General features: G+C 43.2%; 1 protein-coding gene and 1 long non-coding RNA gene across 3 annotated transcripts in view; one reads left to right on the top strand and one right to left on the bottom strand.

Annotated features, from left to right (window-relative positions):
- The window catches only part of LOC149119178 (ubiquitin-like modifier-activating enzyme 1), a 37,318-nt gene extending 26,487 nt beyond the window's left edge, over positions 1-10,831 (bottom strand). For both annotated transcript variants that reach the window (XM_089325144.1, XM_089325145.1), the window contains exons 1-8: positions 10,624-10,831; positions 7,511-7,627; positions 7,324-7,379; positions 7,068-7,236; positions 6,844-6,981; positions 5,169-5,275; positions 4,822-4,912; positions 4,582-4,714 (exon numbers count right to left, since the gene is read on the bottom strand). In XM_089325144.1, coding sequence (XP_089181270.1) covers positions 4,582-4,714; positions 4,822-4,912; positions 5,169-5,275; positions 6,844-6,981; positions 7,068-7,236; positions 7,324-7,379; positions 7,511-7,627 — 811 coding nt within the window. In that variant the 5' untranslated portion in view covers positions 10,624-10,831. The remainder of the gene's footprint in view (positions 1-4,581; positions 4,715-4,821; positions 4,913-5,168; positions 5,276-6,843; positions 6,982-7,067; positions 7,237-7,323; positions 7,380-7,510; positions 7,628-10,623) is intronic.
- Positions 10,357-11,777, top strand: LOC149119177 (uncharacterized). The gene is made up of 2 exons (XR_016228668.1): positions 10,357-10,675; positions 10,791-11,777. It is a non-coding gene; the product is annotated as an uncharacterized LOC149119177 (long non-coding RNA).
- Positions 11,778-18,642: the final 6,865 nt, after the last annotated feature.

Raw genomic sequence — 18,642 nt, 5'->3', positions numbered from 1 at the left:
CAAACTTCTACAACCAACTGATATTTGACAAAGGAGCTAAAACTAACCCCTAGTGCAGGGACACTGTCTTCAACAAATGGTGCTGAGAAAACTGGATGCCCACATACAGAAGTATGAAGACCCCTACCTTACACCCTACACAAAAACCCACTCGACATGGATTAAAGATCTAAATCTATGCCACGACACTGTAAAATTAATCAAGAACACTGGGGAAACCCTTCAAGACATTGCAACAGGCAAAGAATTCCTGAAAAAGACCTCAGAGGCACAGGTAGTGAAAGCAAAAATGAACAAATGAGATTACCTCAAATTGAGAAGCTTCTGAACAGCAAAAGAAACAGTCAGGAAAGTGCAGAACAGGAGAAACTATTTGCAGACTATGCAACCAAAAAACAATTAATAAACAGTATCTACAAAGAGATCAAGAAACTCCACAAGAACAAAACAAACACCACAGTTAAGAGAAGGGCCAAGGACTTTAACAGGCATTTTTCAAAATATGAAAATCAAATGGCCAACAGACACAAGAAAAAATGTTCAGGATCTCTAGCTGTCAAGGAAATGCAAATCAAAACCATAATGAGGTTTCACCTCACCCTGTTAGATTGGCTCATGTACAGAAATCAACAAACAACAATAGGAATGTAAACTGGTAAAGCCACCGTGGAAAACAGTACGGAGATACCTCAAAAATCTGAACACAGACCTACCATATGACCCAGCCATCCCACTCCTGGGAGTTTACCCAAGGACATGAAATCAGTAAACAAAGAGCTATCTGCACCTCCATGTTTATTGCAGCTCAATTCACCATAGCTATGTCATGGAAGCAACCTAAATGTCCATCAACCAAAGTGTGCATAAAGAAATTGTGGGATATGTACACTATGGAATGCATGGCAGTTAAAAAAAAAAAAAAAGGATGAAATCCGTTCCTTTGCAACAAAATGGAGCAAGTTGGGAAACCTCATACTTAGTGAAATAACCCAGTCCCAAAGAAAGGGACAAATACCATATGGTCTCCTTTACTTGGGAGAACAGAACTTCTAAAATAAAAGCTAAAGAAGCAAAAATGACACTTTTAGAATCAGTGACTTGAATAGTCCTTGACCTGACTGTCGAGGGAGAGTTTATTATTTTCACTTTTTATTTTGTGTATTTTTCCTCTGTTTTCTTTCTTTTCCTTTTCTCTTCTTCATACTATCTACTGAACTCTTTATGTAACATAAGAGTTAATCATATGTATTTTAATTCAATTGGAAAAAGATACATGTTAAAAACAAGAGAGGGAATAAGAGAGGGAGGAGGTAGTCTATAATTGTAAAGCAGTACAGTTCTGCATACAGTCATGCAGACTTAACTCCAAGGGTACAGCCTAAAAAATGGACATGGGACTCCAAACACATAAAAATTGGTGGTACAAATGCCATCTTTACTGTTAAAGTGGTCATATTAAATGTTAAAGTCAACATATGGATAGGTTTAAGTGTAAAAGTGATCATATTTGTAACATCAAGTGCCTGGTAATAATCATAGAATTAAAAAGGAAAGAAAGGCAAATATGGGAAGCAGTTCACACAGCAGACTCCTAGAATGACATTCACAGTAAATAACATTGACCTCAGAATCAACCCTTAAGGCTCCCTTGTCTGGCTGAAAGGCCTGTGAGAGAATTTCAGGCATGGAAAGCCAAGACTTTGGCAAAAAACATCCTATATGGAGGATCTCTGTGAAATCTCAGAGGAAAGAAAGGACCATCAAAGAAGGATGTAGGGATGAGAGAACATCCACTTTGCTTATGGCCATGTCCAGATAACGATGTAGTCTATGGTCACAAAAGGCTTCCATAGTCTTGGCAGCCCATGGCAAGAACTTCAGGTGATCACTGATGTCATAAATAAGAGTGTTAATTGTTAAAGGAACGACAGAAGTCACTATGCACTTAATCCCCATGTAGGACCTCTGTCCTTTTTGAGTTGTACTATGAGAATCGGCTGCAAATCTTTTCTCAAACTGTACTCTCTATGCTGTGTGTATGTGTGTGGATGCAACCTGTTGAAATCTATGCTTAACGTGGAGTTGGTCCACTGTATATAAAATCAAACTAAAAATGAACCATAATGAAGAAGTAGATGGGAGACAGAGAGGTGGCGGGATGGGAGTTGGGGTGGGAAGCAGGGGTATAGGGGAGAAGAACCATTATATTCCTGAAGTTCTGTGAAAAAATTCATTCTTTAAATAAAACCTTAAAAAAGATTGCTGTCTGCCTGTCTTTAGCTTTCAACTAAAATGAAATAATTAAAAGCAGTCAGGAAAACTGATTGTTTTTTTTTTCCCTCAATGATAGGATAACTTTTTTTTTTCTTTCTCAATGATAGGATCACATCAAGTTTTCACTAAATGTAAAAGCTCACCTTAGGTGATTCAGTGGAAATGAGATTATCTCTATAAAAATTACAAAATTACTGTAGAAATAAACATATACAAAATTCTACCAAAAGTATGTAATCTTCACAACTGTTTATCAAATGCCATTGTTACCTAATTTCACTGAGTCTTATGACCTGTGACCTTACCATTCATTAAATTTTAAAATTTTGGCCATAAATTCTTTCAGAAACCTTTTTTTGGTCATATTCCACTGTACTGAGCCACAAGTATTTTTCATATGTAGAAATGAAATTTATGTCTCTTTGGTATCTTCCAAGTCTCAACATATTCATTTGTTTTCTAGAGCTTCGTGAATATATAGGATTTATAACACTAACATTAATCTTTTTTAGTAAATTTATTGAGAAAATTAATCATATTTAGACCACTAACAGACTGGTAAATGACACAGTAAAATAAAAGAAAAGGAATAAACCAAGAATAAGTGAACTGTGCAGCATGAGATAGTTTAAAAAGGCATTTCTAAAAGTTTCTGGAAAACCAGAATTACCTACTGCATTACAGAGCTCTTTGAAGATAAAAACATTTTAGTTTCAATTACCATGAGATTCTGACATGCTCTTATACACATTTTATCCAAGTCTTTAAGAAGGGATGATGGGGAGCTGGTGTTGTGGCAAACTCAGCTCTCTTCTATGACCTGACCAAAGCAGGGGAAGATGGCACAAGTGCTTCAGCCCTGGCACCTGTGTGGGAGACTTGGAAGAAGCTCCTGGCTCCTGGCTTCGGATCAGCTCAGCTCTGGCCACTGTGGCTATATGGGGCATTAACCAGCAGACAGAAGACGCCCCCACCCACCCACCCATGGCCTTCTGTAACTCTTCCTTTCAAATAAGTACATACATATATTTTTTTTACAGGCAAAGTGGACAGTGAGAGAGAGAGACAAAGACAAAAGTCTTCCTTTTGCCGTTGGTTCACCCTCCAATGGCCGCCGTGGCCAGCTTGCTGCGGCCGGCACACTGCGCTGATCCGAAGGCAGGAGCCAGCTGCTTATCCTGGTCTCCCATGGGGTGCAGGGCCCAAGCACTTGGGCCATCCTCCACTGCACTCCCGGGCCATAGCAGAGAGCTGGCCTGGAAGAGGGGCAACCGGGACAGAATCCGGTGCCCCGACCGGGACTAGAACCCCGTGTGCCGGTGCCACAAGGCGGAGGATTAGCCTATTGAGCCGTGGTGCTGGCTCATACATATTTTTTTAAAATGGGATGATGGATGAAGGGCAGTGAGAAAGCATTATTTTGAAAAACAGAAAAGGCTAGCATTTTTCCAAACATGGCACACAGCAAAAAACTCAGAGATCAATTCAGCAAGTCCCAGGGAAATGACTCATGAAGAAACACATAAAGGTAAATTACCATCATAATGCTTATAATCAGTGGTAGAAAATACAGGCATACTACAAAGGGAAGAAAAGTATGAACAAGAATTACTGAGGAAAACAATGCAGTCAAGTAACCCAGAACAGTTGTTCTGGGTTGAAGCAAAACGACTGTCAACGTACACTTTAAACTCATAAGAAAATTCTTTAAAAAATAACTAAGATAATGGCAATTTCTGACACGAAAAATAATGATCACGTACACATAAATGTTAAAAGGCATTCTTTAGGCATAAAGAAAATATTACCTGATGAAAATATGGGCCCAAAGACAGGCAGGATGAAAACTAAAAATTCTGAGAATTTGGGTGATTTTATTCATTATATTTCTTTGTAAATAATGTATTGCAAAGTTTATGGTACATATAAACAAAAATATTTGATACAAAGATGATAAAAATCAAAGTATTTTAAGGTTCTGTGAATCAACAAAATATCGTAAGCTACACTAAGCACATATTAAGGATATACTACAAATTTAAAGTCAACAATTTAAAAGCAAATGGAACCAAACACTAGTGGCATGCACTCCAAAGTCTCTCGGTAACTTTATAACTTCCTTTTTCTATGATCTCACAGACACCTCTCTAAGTCCCAGCTAAGATTCCAGACTCATTCTTGACTTTTATTTTAGTTTGAAGTGCAGACATGTTACTACATAGCTTTTGCATTGGCTCACCTACTTTCCCTTTGTTCCAAGCAACCACTTCTCACTTGTGGCCCACCCCTGTGATGGCTATGACATACCCAGAACTTTGATCTCAACAGGATGAATGCCATTCAGTTCACTCATGCCCTGAACTTCCGTGAAGGAGACAAAGTCTCCACTCTCAAATCCATGTCGGGTCTCATCCAGGCATGTAACAATCCCAGGGTTGTCCTATATGGAGAAAGAGTTAAACTTCAGAAGCAGGCTCAACTGCCAGCACAAAGAATGATTTGGTACCGTCCTGCTTATTCTGGAACCCCTAGGATTGGTCTCCTTACCTTCGTGACCATAGAAACCATAGCACTGAGTGGCTGCTCCCCATTAGAATCCCTAACAATCATTTCCTTTCCAAAGTCACAGAACAGCTGCCTGTAGAGGGAACCAAAAGGACTGGTGCATGACACCCACGAAAACAGACACTGCAGGTTCTTCAATATACAGTAAGTACTGGCCAAGCAAACTCGGTACACTGGTGACAATTAGGTGGCACCGAATCATGCCATACTGGGAGAATGAATATGTGAAACTGAAAATTCAGATGTCTAAATGGAATCTGAAGGCAATACACGCCTCCCAGTGTGAGTCTGGCAAGTGTTGGAGGAAGGAAGGAAAGATAAAAACTCACCCAAACAGGCCACGTGTGTCTGCTACCACAAGCTTGATGCCATGGTTGTGGCAGAACTCACCCACCTGCAGCTGATCCTCCAAGGGAGTGTTAGTAAGGACCACTACCTGTAAAAAATCATAGGACTGGGCTAAAAACCTGACACTGTAAGTAACAGAGAGAATAAGCACTAAGTTTTCCTCTGGTTAAACTCTCTTCCTCAAACTGTTGTATACTTCCTGTGTGTGTCAGATTCGGGAGGGTAAGAACTGGTGAAACAATATGAACTCTCAGAGACTATGACAAAAAATCAAAGATGACCTGTAAAGAATCTGATGAACAACTATTTCATTTCTTTAACTAATACTCACTACTGCCTGTATTTTTTTGTGCTTGAGGGGTCAAAAAAAAAAAAAAAAAAAGCAACAACACTATTCCAGTGAAAACATCTTGCGTTTATCTCCACCAAACCCTATTGCTCCAATACTTAAGAAAATAGTTGTAGGGGCCACTGCCTGTGGTGTTGTAGGTTAAGCCTATGCCTGTGGTGCTGGAATCCCATATGGGCACAGTACGAATCCTAGCTGCTACACTTCTAATCCAGCTCCCAGGCTACGGCCTGGAAAAGAGGTGGAATATAGCTCGAGTGCATGGGCCCCATACCCACACGGGAGACCTGGATGAAACTCCTGGCTTCTGGTTTTGGATCAGCCCAGCTTTGGCAGCTTAAGCCATCGGGGGAGTGAATTAGTGGATGGATAACCTCTCTGTGTGTCCCTCTCTCTCTGTAACTCTGCCTTTCAAACAAATAAATGAATTCTTAAAATACTTATTCAGCCACAATCTATAGGATTTGTTTTTTATTGCCATCATTTATTCACCAGGATAAATTCCAACTCCTACATCAGGGATCCTTGTGCCCTAGTCCTCTAGTATAGAAAATCAGCTATTTAATTTTACTAAAAATTAGGCGCACTATTAAGCCTAAGTCTCATAAATACTCTGTAAGGCCCACATTTCTGTGTATTCACAGGAAATAATAAGGCAGAAGAAGTCAAATGACTTTCTCTAGACCATACTCTAGGCTGGCGCTGCGGCTCACTAGGCTAATCCTCTGCCTTGCAGCGCCGGCACACCGGGTTCTAGTTCCGGTCGGGGCACCGGATTCTGTCCCGGTTGCCCCTCTTCCAGGCCAGCTCTCTGCTATGGCCTGGGAGTGCAGTGGAGGATGGCCCAAGTGCTTGGGCCCTGCACCCCATGGGAGACCAGGAGAAGTACCTGGCTCCTGCCATCGGATCAGCACGGTGTGCCGGCCACAGAGCACCAGCCGCGGCGGCCATTGGAGGGTGAACCAACTGCAAAAGGAAGACTTTTGTCTTTGTCTCTCTCTCTCACTGTCCACTCTGCCTGTCAAAATAAATAAATAAATAAATAAAAATAAAAAAAAATAGACCATACACTAGAAGAGTTCAAGACTTAAACAGTAGCAGTTGAACTACAAAGTTCTACTACAATAATCCACGTACCACAATGTATGGCCATATCTTCCTTTAAATAGATGAAAAAGGACAGCTCGGCTTCTCTTTGCAATAAACCTAAGCAATAAACCTAAGATACCAGGTCACCCTGCTAGGTAAATATTTACTAAAGGAATCAGAACTAACATCTGGAAAAAAGATAAAGGCCTGCATATTACCTGGAAATCTCTAAGGAAGTCCTCAACAAACAGCGGTCCTGTATAGGTGCTGACAGGCACGTAGCTGTTGAGTTCAGCAAGGCGGGGTTGGGATACTTCAGCTCGGTTTTTACCAATATCTTCTTCCCGTAGGTAGTACTACAGTATTAAAAAAGAGAACTGAACTACATGAGGAGTCTAAGGAGTTTGTCTTTCCAATGGTTAAGAAAGCAGAAATGAGGTACCTGAGAAGAGAGATCAGCCCACTGGGCAGTGCCCTGGTCATGCAGGGTAACAGCTTTCACCCCACCAAGGATGATGTTCTTGGCGATCTCAACACCCAGGCCCTGCAGGCCTGACACTAGCACACTGGATGTCTGAAGACGCTTCATTGCTTCATGACCCAGCACATACCTGCCAGATTCAGAGAGGCCTCTGGGTCAAACCATAATCTTGCTGCACCTATTTTCAACACTCATCATTAGCTCTGGACCCACTTACAGCTGGCGGGAGTAAAGACCTTCATCTATGTCTGTTTCAATACTTTTCTGCATTCCCTATGGATGGAGGAGAGAAAAACAGAGTTGGGAAAACAGGCATTAATGGAACATGGAGAGATGGATAAAGGCACTTTCTTCAGATCATGCTACATACCCACTTCTCAGATTTCCATGGAGAAAACACTTACGTTGGTTGGTTCTGAGGGCACTTCCAACGTCACAGGGTAGGTAGGGAAACAGTGAGACTCTAGTGTTGAATCAGGCCCAGAAACACGGCGTTTCTTAGATGAGAGTGAGCTAGACATCTACCAGAAAGCCAGCATAAAACATAAGGTACTTAAGGATGGGATTTTTTTGTCAGAAGCAATTCTGGGAAAGAACAGAGCTTTAGTATTAATATACCATCTTTAAAGAAACACAGGACACGCTACTGAGGTTATCCTGAAGGAAAACTGAGGCTGAGTTTAAACAGTGTAGGGCCCAAATTATTAGATTCAAACTTGCTAGATGGAAAGTGAGGCTCAGGGGCCTGCATGGTGGCGCACTAGGTTAATCCTCCACCTGCAGCACCAGCATCTCATGCGGGCGCCAGGTTCTGGTCCCACTTGCTCTTCCTCCAGTTCAGCTCTCTGCTGTGGCCCCGGAGGCCAGTGGAGGATGGCCCAAGTGCTTGGGCCCCTGCGCCCACATGGGAGACCAGGAGAAGCACCTGGCTCCTGGCTTCGGATCTGCGCAGCGTCGGCTGTTGCGGCCGTTTGGGGAGTGAACCAACGGAAGGAAGACCTTTCTCTCTGTCTCTCTCTCTCTCTCTCTCTCACTGTCTTTAGTAACTCTACCTGCCAAATAAATAAATAAAAATCTTAAAAAAAAAAAGTGAGGCTCAGTTTCACCACTCAGTAATACTGAACCCCATTTTGACTTTTTTAAATTGTTTTTACAAATTTTATTTGAATGTCAGTGAAAGAGAAACATAGAAAATGAGTCTCATGAATGTGAGATATCTCCCTTCCAGTGGTTCCCTTCCCAAATCCCCAAAACAGCCAGAGATGTGCCATGCCAAAGCCAGGAGGCTGAATTGCAATCACAATGACCAGGATTTCAAACAGGCACTCTACTAAGGAATTTGGGTATCCCAAGTAGCAACTAATAATTGTCTCACATGTTGACCAGAAACATAATTTTTTTTTAATTTTTTTTTTTTATTTTTTTGACAGGCAGAGTGGACAGTGAGAGAGAGAGACAGAGAGAAAGGTCTTCCTTTGCCGTTGGTTAGCCTAGTGAGCTGCGGCACCGGCCCCAGAAACATAATTTTAAACTCTGATTTTTAAAGCGATTTATTTATTTATTTTATTTATTCACTTGAAAATCATACTTATAAGCAGGGGAGACAGGGAGAGAGACAGACACATTCTCCATCTGCTGGCTCACTCCCCTCATGCCCCAATGGGAACGGGGCTAGCACAAAGCCAGGAGCTTTATCCATTTCTCCCATATTGTAGCTGGGGCCCAAACACTTGCGCTACCATCTCCTGCTTCTCCAAGGCCATTAACAGGGAGCTGGATTTGAAGTGCAGCAACCTGCACATGGACAAGCATGCACAGGGGATGCCAGCTTTGCAGGTACCAGCTTCTACACCCTTTTAAGAGAACACAGGTGAGGCCGGCGCCGCGGCTCACTAGGCTAATCCTCCGCCTAGCGGCGCCGGCACACCGGGTTCTAGTCCCGGTCGGGGTGCCGGATTCTGTCCCGGTTGCCCCTCTTCCAGGCCAGCTCTCTGCGTGTGGCCAGGGAGTGCAGTGGAGGATGGCCCAGGTGCTTGGGCCCTGCACCCCATGGGAGACCAGGAAAAGCACCTGGCTCCTGGCTCCTGCCATCGGATCAGCGCGGTGCGCCGGTTGCAGCGCAGCGGCCGCGGCGGCCCTTGGAGGGTGAACCAACGGCAAAGGAAGACCTTTCTCTCTGTCTCTCTTTCTCACTGTCCACTCTGCCTGTCAAAAAAATTAAAAAAAAAAAAAAAAAAAAGAGAACACAGGTGGACATCCAGCAGGGGAGCTGAAGGGGGGGGGGGTCTCACAATTAATAACAAATTTGATAGGATCTGTGAGGGAAAAATACTAGTGGGAATGGTATAGACTTCTGATAACTATGAGTCCAAACATGTATTTCTTTGATGTACGGTCTTTGGGGTACATCTTAGGGGAGACACTGAGAGTTTTCTGAAAAGAATTCTGACACCCTGCGGAGAATAGTATTCCATAAAAGTATATCCTGGAAGTGTGCCTCTAAATGGCTAGTGAAGAAGAGTTTCCATTGGAAGGTGATGTAATTTGCATTGTGGAGGTGGGGCCAATATTGGGTGTAGGGGTCTTCCTAACGGTCAGTTCATGGAAGTCTCCAAAGGCAGATTTTGGATTTGACAACTTTCTAAAAACTAATTTAAACGATCCAAATAGAATTTCTGGGCTACACAGAAAGTACAACCAAAAATGAGATCTCAGAGGCAAAGTAAATACGGTCTGCCACAGAGCCTGGTCCTGCTTTAGCTCCTAAGTTAATCTGGGGGTCAAACAGCAAGGGAAGAGATATATCTGAAGGAAAATGTCATATAAAGTTCTACATTGGGGGGAAGCTAAAAAGCAAACTAATCTTCCTTAGAATTTGGTCTCTGTTAGAAGCTGTGGGACAAATACGGGAGGGTCAGGGCGCCTAAGGATTTTAAAGACCCTACAGAGGAAGTAAAGACCACGAAGATTCAAAAGTGAAACGCTACAGGAAACATTCAGATATCAGACGCTAGGACCGGCAGAATATGGTTCCAGGCTCAGAGCAGTAAAGCCTGATACACTAAAACATGAGCCCTGGTATGTGGGTTGATTAAATGCGTGTCAGCTAAATCCCAGAATCAGTTGTGTTTGGGCGCCCCCTCTCCAAAACCTGCTTTCCTTTTCCCCTCCCCCAGTCTGCATTTCCAGGCTCTGTTCCTCCTTTCCAAACTGAACTTCCTCTCCCCCACCTCTGTGGGCACGCCTCCCTGCCTCTCCTCCCCCATTCCCTGCCGCCTGTTCTACTCGTCATTTCCCTCCTCGCTTCCCTCTGCATCTTCTAATTCCTCTACTCCCACTGTTTCTGCTTGTAAGCCCCCTCTCCACGCTGTCCTCCACTCCCTCCCGATTCTCGCTTTCCAACCTGCCCTCAAAAAAGCGTTTGCGCCACAACAGCCCGGCTCAGCGACTACGCAGGCCCTTTCAATGCCCCAACACATCTACTAGCAGTGATAAAGCAAGAAAGGCTGTAAGTTACCAGATGCCGTTTTCTGATTCTTCCGCTGTGGTGGACACCTCAACGAGCCAAGGTCAGTCACACGCTGCCGCCGTCTCCCTACTGCTCCCTGCTGGCTTGACCAGCTAGACTTGGGGCTGTCGCCTTCCACTCCCAAAGCCGTTGAAATTGTTGTCCTCCTTCACTAGGCGCTGAAGAAAGATGGCGACCGCCAAACCGGAAGCTGAGCAATATGTTTGTTGGATTCGGTGACCAGGATGTAGGAGGACCACGCCTCCTTATGAATTATGCATGACGTCATCAACGCCTAACTAACATAAAAGTGAGAACGAGGATAGCGGTTCTGCCTCATGGCTGGAGTTACTAAAATTGTTAAGACTTAGATATAAATGTATGTTCAGTGACTAACGATAAGATGGTAAGACATAAATAGGTTTTTGGTCACAAATCGTACATCACAGTGGGTAGTAGGGAACTCAGAAATTCAATTTTTAAAAAAAGACAACAAAGGCAAATGGCAAGTAAAGCGGAAGAGATCGACATTTTCCAGAACTGAAAAGCAGTTATTTCTAAATTTTAATTAATAATCTCTGGCCAGGGATTCACGATTTCTTTCAGACTCCTAAAATTATACTTGAGGAGAAACCAATGCCTCATTTCCTCTTCTGTAAAGCTGATAACAGGATGAATTATGGAGTTTGAGATTTAAATGTTGAATGTCATTTATGGAAATAAGAAAATAAAAAGCACATGCATTCTGTGTTGCAAACTCCAAATGTCAAATTTAAAATAATAGTTGATATAAATGTTACATTATTAGATAAGTTATGTGCTAATATAATTTTGAATTAGACATCATGCAAATCTGCAACTTCAGGCTTTTAAGTCACAAAGAATGGGCACACTGATGCAAGACCAGTGTTGTAGTGCAGTGGGTTAACCTGTTGCTTGTAACATTGGCATCCCTGTAACACCAGTGTGTCTCTTTGCTACTTCACACCTACCTTCCTGCTAATGTGCCATTGAGTATATTGTTGTAAAGTTCACCTATGTTGCAGCACTGATTAGTATGTTGTTCATTTACCCATGAAATGATTGCTGAACATCTGGATCCTTTTCATCACTTACCTATGGGGAATATTGCTGCTTAAAAATACACTTGCACATGGATCTCTTTAGATAGCTGTTTCCAATTTTTCTATTGATAGAAGTGGAGCTTCTGGGACACATGATAATTTCTATTTTTTACATTGGAGGAACAGCAAAACTATTTTCCACAGAAGGAACCCTACTGGCAATTCCCACTGTTTTTCATACCTTTGTCAGTAATTGTCATTTCTGATTAAAAATGTATATCTATCTGTTATATATTAATGTCAGCCGTCGCAAAACACACCAAACACCTGAGTAAGGGAAAGGGTTTACTGGGGAACACCCTACAGACCGGAGTGAAGGGGCAGCAAAGGAAAAAGAGAGAAAGAGAGTATAAGAGAGAGACAGAGGAGAGAAGATAGAGAGATGAGCCAAGAGAGAGGAGAGAGCGCAGGAGAGAAGAGCCAGGAGTGCAGGAGAGCAGAGCCAAGAGAACATGTGTGCAGGAACAGGCCCTTTTAAAACTTTGCCTGAGGGCGGGCAGGGAAGCAGGAGCAGCGAATCCCATTAGGATGGGGGTGGAGCCTGGCTCAGGTAGCTGGGCCATGCGGCCACCTGGCTACAACTGCGCCAGTTTCCTAACACTATCCAATATGTGTGAGGTAATAAAATGGTACTTATTTATAGTTTCCTAATAACTAATGAAAATGACCATTTTTCATATATTTTTCATCACTTTCTTTGTAAAAAAAAACCTGTATGTCATTTTTTAACTTTTTAAAAAAAAATACTTACTTGTTTATTTGAAAGGCAGAGCCACAGAAAGAGAGACAGAGAGATAAAGAGATCTTCCATCCACTGGCTCACTCACCAAATGGCCACAATGGCTAGGGCTGGGCCAAGCTGAAGCCAGGAGCTGGGAGCTTCTTCTAGGTCTCCCATGTGGGTGCAGGGGCCCAATGACTTGGGTCATCCTCTACTGCTTTCCTAAGAATATTAGATCATAAGTAGAATACCTAGGTCATGAACTGCTGGTTGTACAGTAAGAACACATTTAATATTACTGAACAAACGTAAATGAATATGGAGAAAACATATGGTATCTATCTTTTGGGTACTGGCTTATTTCACTAAGTATAATGCTTTCCAGTTGCATCCATTTTGTTACAAAAGACAGGATTTCAATTTTATGGCTGTGTAGTATTCCATAGTGTATATATACCACATTTTCTTTATCACTGCAGTTTCTGAAGGCCTGTTTCTATAAAGCATTTGAAATAAAAATAGGCCGGCGCTGTGGCTCACTAGGCTAATCCTCCACCTGCAGCGCCGGCACCCTGGGTTCTAGTCCCGGTCAGGGCGCGGGATTCTGTCCCGGTTGCTCCTCTTTCAGTCCAGCCCTCTGCTGTGGCCTGGGAGTGCAGTGGAGGATGGCCCAGGTCCTTGGGCCCTGCACCCACATGGGAGACCAGGAGAAGCACCTGGCTCCTGGCTTTGGATCAGCACGGTGTGCCGGCCACAGCACGCCAGCCGCAGCGGCCACTGGGGGGTGAACCAACCAAAAAGGAAGACCTTTCTCTTCTCTCTGTCTCTCTCTCTCTCTCTCACTGTCCACTCTGCCTGTCAAAAAAAAAAAAAAGTACTACAAAAAAAAAAAGAAATAAAAATAAAAATATAGTTATAATATGGGATAAGACAGGTAGTTAGATTAGGGCCATAAACTGGAAAACACACTCCCCACCACACCCTGTGTAACACTACCTTCGTGCCTAAGTCAAATCACTCCCTTCCCAGGATGTACCTCCTTTCACCTGGGACCTGGTAGAGGTGCTAGTTAACCACTCCCCTTTAAACTTTATAAGACAGGGTGTCTAGCTGCAATAAACATGGGGGTGCAGATCACTTTACATTTAAGCACATTTATCTCAATTGCTTTATAAAATTTGCATTTAGAAATTATACCTGGATGACTGAAGGTGCTGGTATTTTATCATACCTCTATCTAAATTAAGGTCAAAATTGCATCTATTCAATATTGAATTCTACTTCTTTTTATGAAACTCTAGCTTTAAATCAGCAACATGAAAACAGACATTGGAAAGTCCACCTTAGGGGCTGTATACTTATTATCCATTGCTATATAATGGGAAAGCTGTTAAAACCAAATTGCAAACCATGTTTGGCAAGTTACAAAACAATATTTTTAAAGGCAGTGATTTTCCTAGATTCAAGAAATTCTTTTAAAACCAATGTCCAGCTACAGCTGAACGAAATTTTCATGTACAAGATTGTTATTTACCTAACACATGTTTTTAGAGTTTAATTGAATTTGAATTTAGTGTTCCACTGGAGATTGTTCATCATGTTAGGTTTAATAGGGGAGAGCATTCATCAGAGTAGAAGGATACCCCTCTGGTTGGAGAGATTTTTAAAGGGAAGAATCTGATAGGTGACAGAGTAAGGGGCAACTAGGGAAAAGGAGACATGTCTGAAAATAGTAATTAACCAGGTAGGCATGCTGGTTTGAAGGGCTAGTAGTCATTATTATTTCACAGAGATTGGAAGATACCTTAAGAGTAATGTTGTCTTTGAAGGGGGACCTTAGAGCTGAGTCTGCCCATACAGAGAGCAGGGCGTGTTTGAAATTAAGTTTAAAGAGCAGAGCTGCTTGTTGGGGCACTTGTAGAGCACTGCAAGGACTCTGATAAGGAAGGCAGAAGATGCAAGGAAGGCTCTTTGGTGAGGTTTACTGTGTATTTTTTAGCAGTTTAGGCTTTTACGCAGGAGAGAGTGTCAGAACGGAGGAGGGGGGTTTAGGAAGAGAGAGGTAGTTTTCGCTGTTAACCCAGTGCTAATAAATGAAATGTCTAGGAAATGCTCACTACTAGGACCAGGAAATTGAGTTTGTAGGAATTGAGGAGACCTGGCAAGGCCAACTTGACATTCAATTAGGGATAAAACCTATCAAAAGATCTGATAATCACACCTGGCTTGCTCATGACAAAGCAACGAGCTATTAGAAGGGTGAAGATAGGTGATTTGATTACAGTAGATTGTTAGCTCAAGAGGATGGACTCACCACTCCCTTGCTATTCTTATGGTAAAATTGGAACAGAGGGAGGAGTGAAGGTTATTTGGAGGACCTGGGCTAGAGGGTGATGGCATGGAGACAACCTGTTCCTGAACTTGCCTTTGCTTATCCAGGAGGGTGTTAGAGAGGATCATAGATAAGGCAAAGGGAGTAGACAAGGTGGGCAGTAGACCTAAAGGGCTGGTTCTGAGATAAGGTTGGGATTCTTAGGTGGGAGAAAGGAGGTATGGTGAATGAGACAGTGAAGAGCTAGAAAGGGGCTTGGCTAGTAAGGGCTTTGGAAGTAAATAGAACTTGAGCTGAAGAACGTGAGGTATGAAGAGAAGGTTTAGACAGCACGCTTGCCTCAGAATCAGCCCTTACGGCATTCGGACCTGGCTAAAAAGCCCATGAGAGTTTCCCAGGCATGGAAAGACAAGACACTGCAAAAATGACCTAATTGAAAGATCTCTGTGAGTGAGATCCCAGTGGAAAAAACGGGCCATCAAAGAAGGAGGTACCTTCCTCTGAAGGGAGGAGAGAACTTCCACTTTGACTATGGCCTTGTCTAAATAAGGTCACAATTGTGGACTCAAGAGGCTTCCACAGCCTTGGCAGCTCGTGACAAGAGCCTCGGGTGATTACTGACATCACAAATAAGAGTGTCAATTGTTAAATCAAGAACAGGAGTCACTGTGCACTTATTCCCCACATAGGATCTCTGTCCTTAATGTGTCGTACTGAGAATTAACGGTAAAATTAGTCTTCAAACAGTACCCTACACTTTGTGTGTCTGTGTGGGTGCAGTCTGTTGAAATCTTTACCTAGTATATACTAAATTGATGTTCTCTATATAAAGATAATTGAAATGAATCTGATGAAGAATGGGATGGGAGAGGGAGTGGGAGATGGGATGGTTGCGGATGGGACAGTGGTTATGGGGGGGAAAACCACTATAATCCAAAAGTTTTACTTTTCTTTTCTTTTTTTTTTTTTTTGACAGGCAGAGTGGACAGTGAGAGAGAGAGAGACAGAGAGAAAGGTCTTCCTTTGCCGTTGGTTCACCCTCCAATGGCCGCCGCGGCCAGCGCGATGCGGCCGGCGCACCGTGCTGATCCGATGGCAGGAGCCAGGAGCCAGGTGCTTTTCCTGGTCTCCCATGGGGTGCAGGGCCCAAGCACCTGGGCCATCCTCCACTGCACTCCCGGGCCACAGCAGAGGGCTGGCCTGGAAGAGGGGCAACCGGGACAGAATCCGGCGCCCCGACCGGGACTAGAACCCGGTGTGCCGGCGCCGCTAGGCGGAGGATTAGCCTAGTGAGCCGCGGCGCCGGCCTAAGTTTTACTTTTGAAATTTATATTTATTAAATAAAAGTTTTCTAAAATAAAAAATTATAAAAAAAGGTTTAGAGAAGAGATAGGAGAAAGCTTAGATATACGGAATCTACTTTCACTTTCCCAAACACCCACAGATTCCCGAGTGTCAGAGTCAAATGTGCCATTAAGTGGCCATTTTAACTGGCTGTTGAGGTCATACATGGGCCTCGCCTGATACCAAAAAGAGGCAATGACATTTGAGATTTGGAGGCAATTTAAGAGGGGCTAAATTGTTTAGGAGACAACTGAGAGGAGAATCAGATGGAATGTGGGATGAGGAAGCTCCCATGGCGACCTGTGAGTCAGACTGGTGGTTATCAGGTATCCACAAGATCATGGCTGTCTGAAAGGGAGGGTACAGGAACAGAGAGTTGGGATCATCACCCATGTAGCCATTGGCGCCTATGGCCTAAAGCCCATGGAAGGCCTACAGTCCATGGATGGCTTAAAGTCCGTGGAAAGGCATAAAGCCCGTGGAGAGGCATAAAGCCTTGGGAGTTGTGGTGCCTGGTACCAGGACTTCAAGACAACACAGAGCAAAACCACAATCCGTGGTAAAAGTCACAGTGGGAGAATTCCCCATTCCCCATCTTTCTTGAGGATTCTGAATGGCAAGTGTGCGGATGGAAATCACAGAACATTTGGTAATGAAGGTAGCCCAAGGAGTGAGTTTTGTGGTTGGCAACAGGCCAGGATCCCAAAGCCTCCCAAATCACCAAGGGGAGAACGAGGTCCACAGAGAACTTGGATCCAAGTCACAGAAGCAATGGAGGGCCACCACAAAACACCAAACATTAAAGTTAAAGGAAAGGTATGTTGCTGGGTGGGAAACAGGCTGGAGGAAGAGGCAGAAAAGGGAGAACGATCAGGAGCACGTGTATGGGCAGCAGGTTTTGTTATAGCCTTAGAGAAGGTAGGCAAATGGAAGCAATGAATCTCATTAGGGTGGAGGTGGAGCTGATGCTTGTGGTTGGGCCATTTGGTCACCTGACATTTAGCAAGCCAGGCTGGGCTTAGGACCAAAGTTTACTATACAAGATGGCAATGGGGTCATAGCCTAAGATGGTGCCTGGGGCTTAGATGGTGCCACGCATAAGACTGCACCATTTTACTAACACCACTTGATGCTCTAATCTGTCATTTAACAATTTTTAAACCTAAGTAGTGTATTAAATTTCTTTTTTTTAATTTTTTTGACAGGCAGAGTGGACAGTGAGAGAGAGAGAGAGAAAGGTCTTCCTTTGCCGTTGGTTCACCCTCCAGTGGCCACCACGGCCGGCGCACCGCGCTGATCTGAAGCCAAGAGCCAGGTGCTTCTCCTGGTCTCCCATGGGGTGCAGGGCCCAAGGACTTGGGCCATCCTCCACTGCACTCCCTGGCCACAGCAGAGAGCTGGCCTGGAAGAGGGGCAACTGGGACAGAATCTGGCACCCCGACCGGGACTAGAACCCGGTGTGCCAGTGCCACAAGGCGGAGGATTAGCCTAGTGAGCCGCGGCGCTGGCCTTAAATTTCTTATATGCTATATGCTTTTTGAGTTTTTACACAAAGAACTGGTATTATGGGGTAGAAGATAGAATTGCTGCCTGCAAAGCCAGCATCCTATAATGGGCACTGATTATTCTATCAGCTGCACCATTTCCAATCCAGTCCCCTGCTAATTAACCTGGAACAACAGCAGAAGATGGTCCAAGTAGTTGAGCACATTTAGTCAAGTGAGAGACCCCTATAAGCTTCCTGGCTTCAACCTGGCCCAGCCCCAGCCATTGTGGACAGTTGGGAAGTTAACTAACAGATGGAAGATCCCTCTCTCTCATTTTCTCCTCCTCTAATTCTGGCTTTTAAATCAATAAACCTTAAAGGAAGTTTTTACATGAATTTCAAATGTTGAAGCCTCTTTATTTCCTATTCATGATCTTCAGCTGAATTTGCTAAAAACCCTAACTGTGCCACATTATTACCAATTTTAAGAACATAAATTTTTATTTAAAATCATTTTCAACTATTTCAAGAATTAATTTGAACTCCTAAATAGCCTTGTACTCCAATATTTCTAAACCTGGCAATACTTATTTTATTAAGAAATGTATTAAACTGAGTTAGTTCAGATTTGATTTAAATGGAAATTAAGGGTTCCAGTAACTCTCATTTCAGTCATTTAGTTCTCTAATTTGGATACAAAAAATATTTTTTTCCAGTTTGTTCAATTTCAGTATGAGTCTTTCCTTTCCTAGCATAGCAGTTAATTGCCTATAACCATCACCCAATTGTCTGGGAAACATTACTGTATCTTTCAATTCCATTTTCCTGCCATGTATCAGGACACACACACACACACAAAAACTTAGTATTAGGACAGTGATTATTTTTTAAGATTTATTTACTTTACTTGAAAGTTAGAGTTACACAGGGAGAGGAGAAGCAGAGAGAGGTCCCCCATCTTCTGGTTCACTCCCCAATTGGCTGCAATGGCCAGAGCTGCACTGATCTGAAGCTCCACCAG

This window comes from Oryctolagus cuniculus, chromosome Y (genome assembly GCF_051225735.1).
Source record: "Oryctolagus cuniculus isolate XC-2025 breed Fujian yellow rabbit chromosome Y, ASM5122573v1, whole genome shotgun sequence".
Lineage (NCBI taxonomy): Eukaryota > Metazoa > Chordata > Mammalia > Lagomorpha > Leporidae > Oryctolagus > Oryctolagus cuniculus.
Note: the sequence above shows the minus strand (reverse complement) of the source record. Positions and strands in the feature narration are given on the sequence as shown.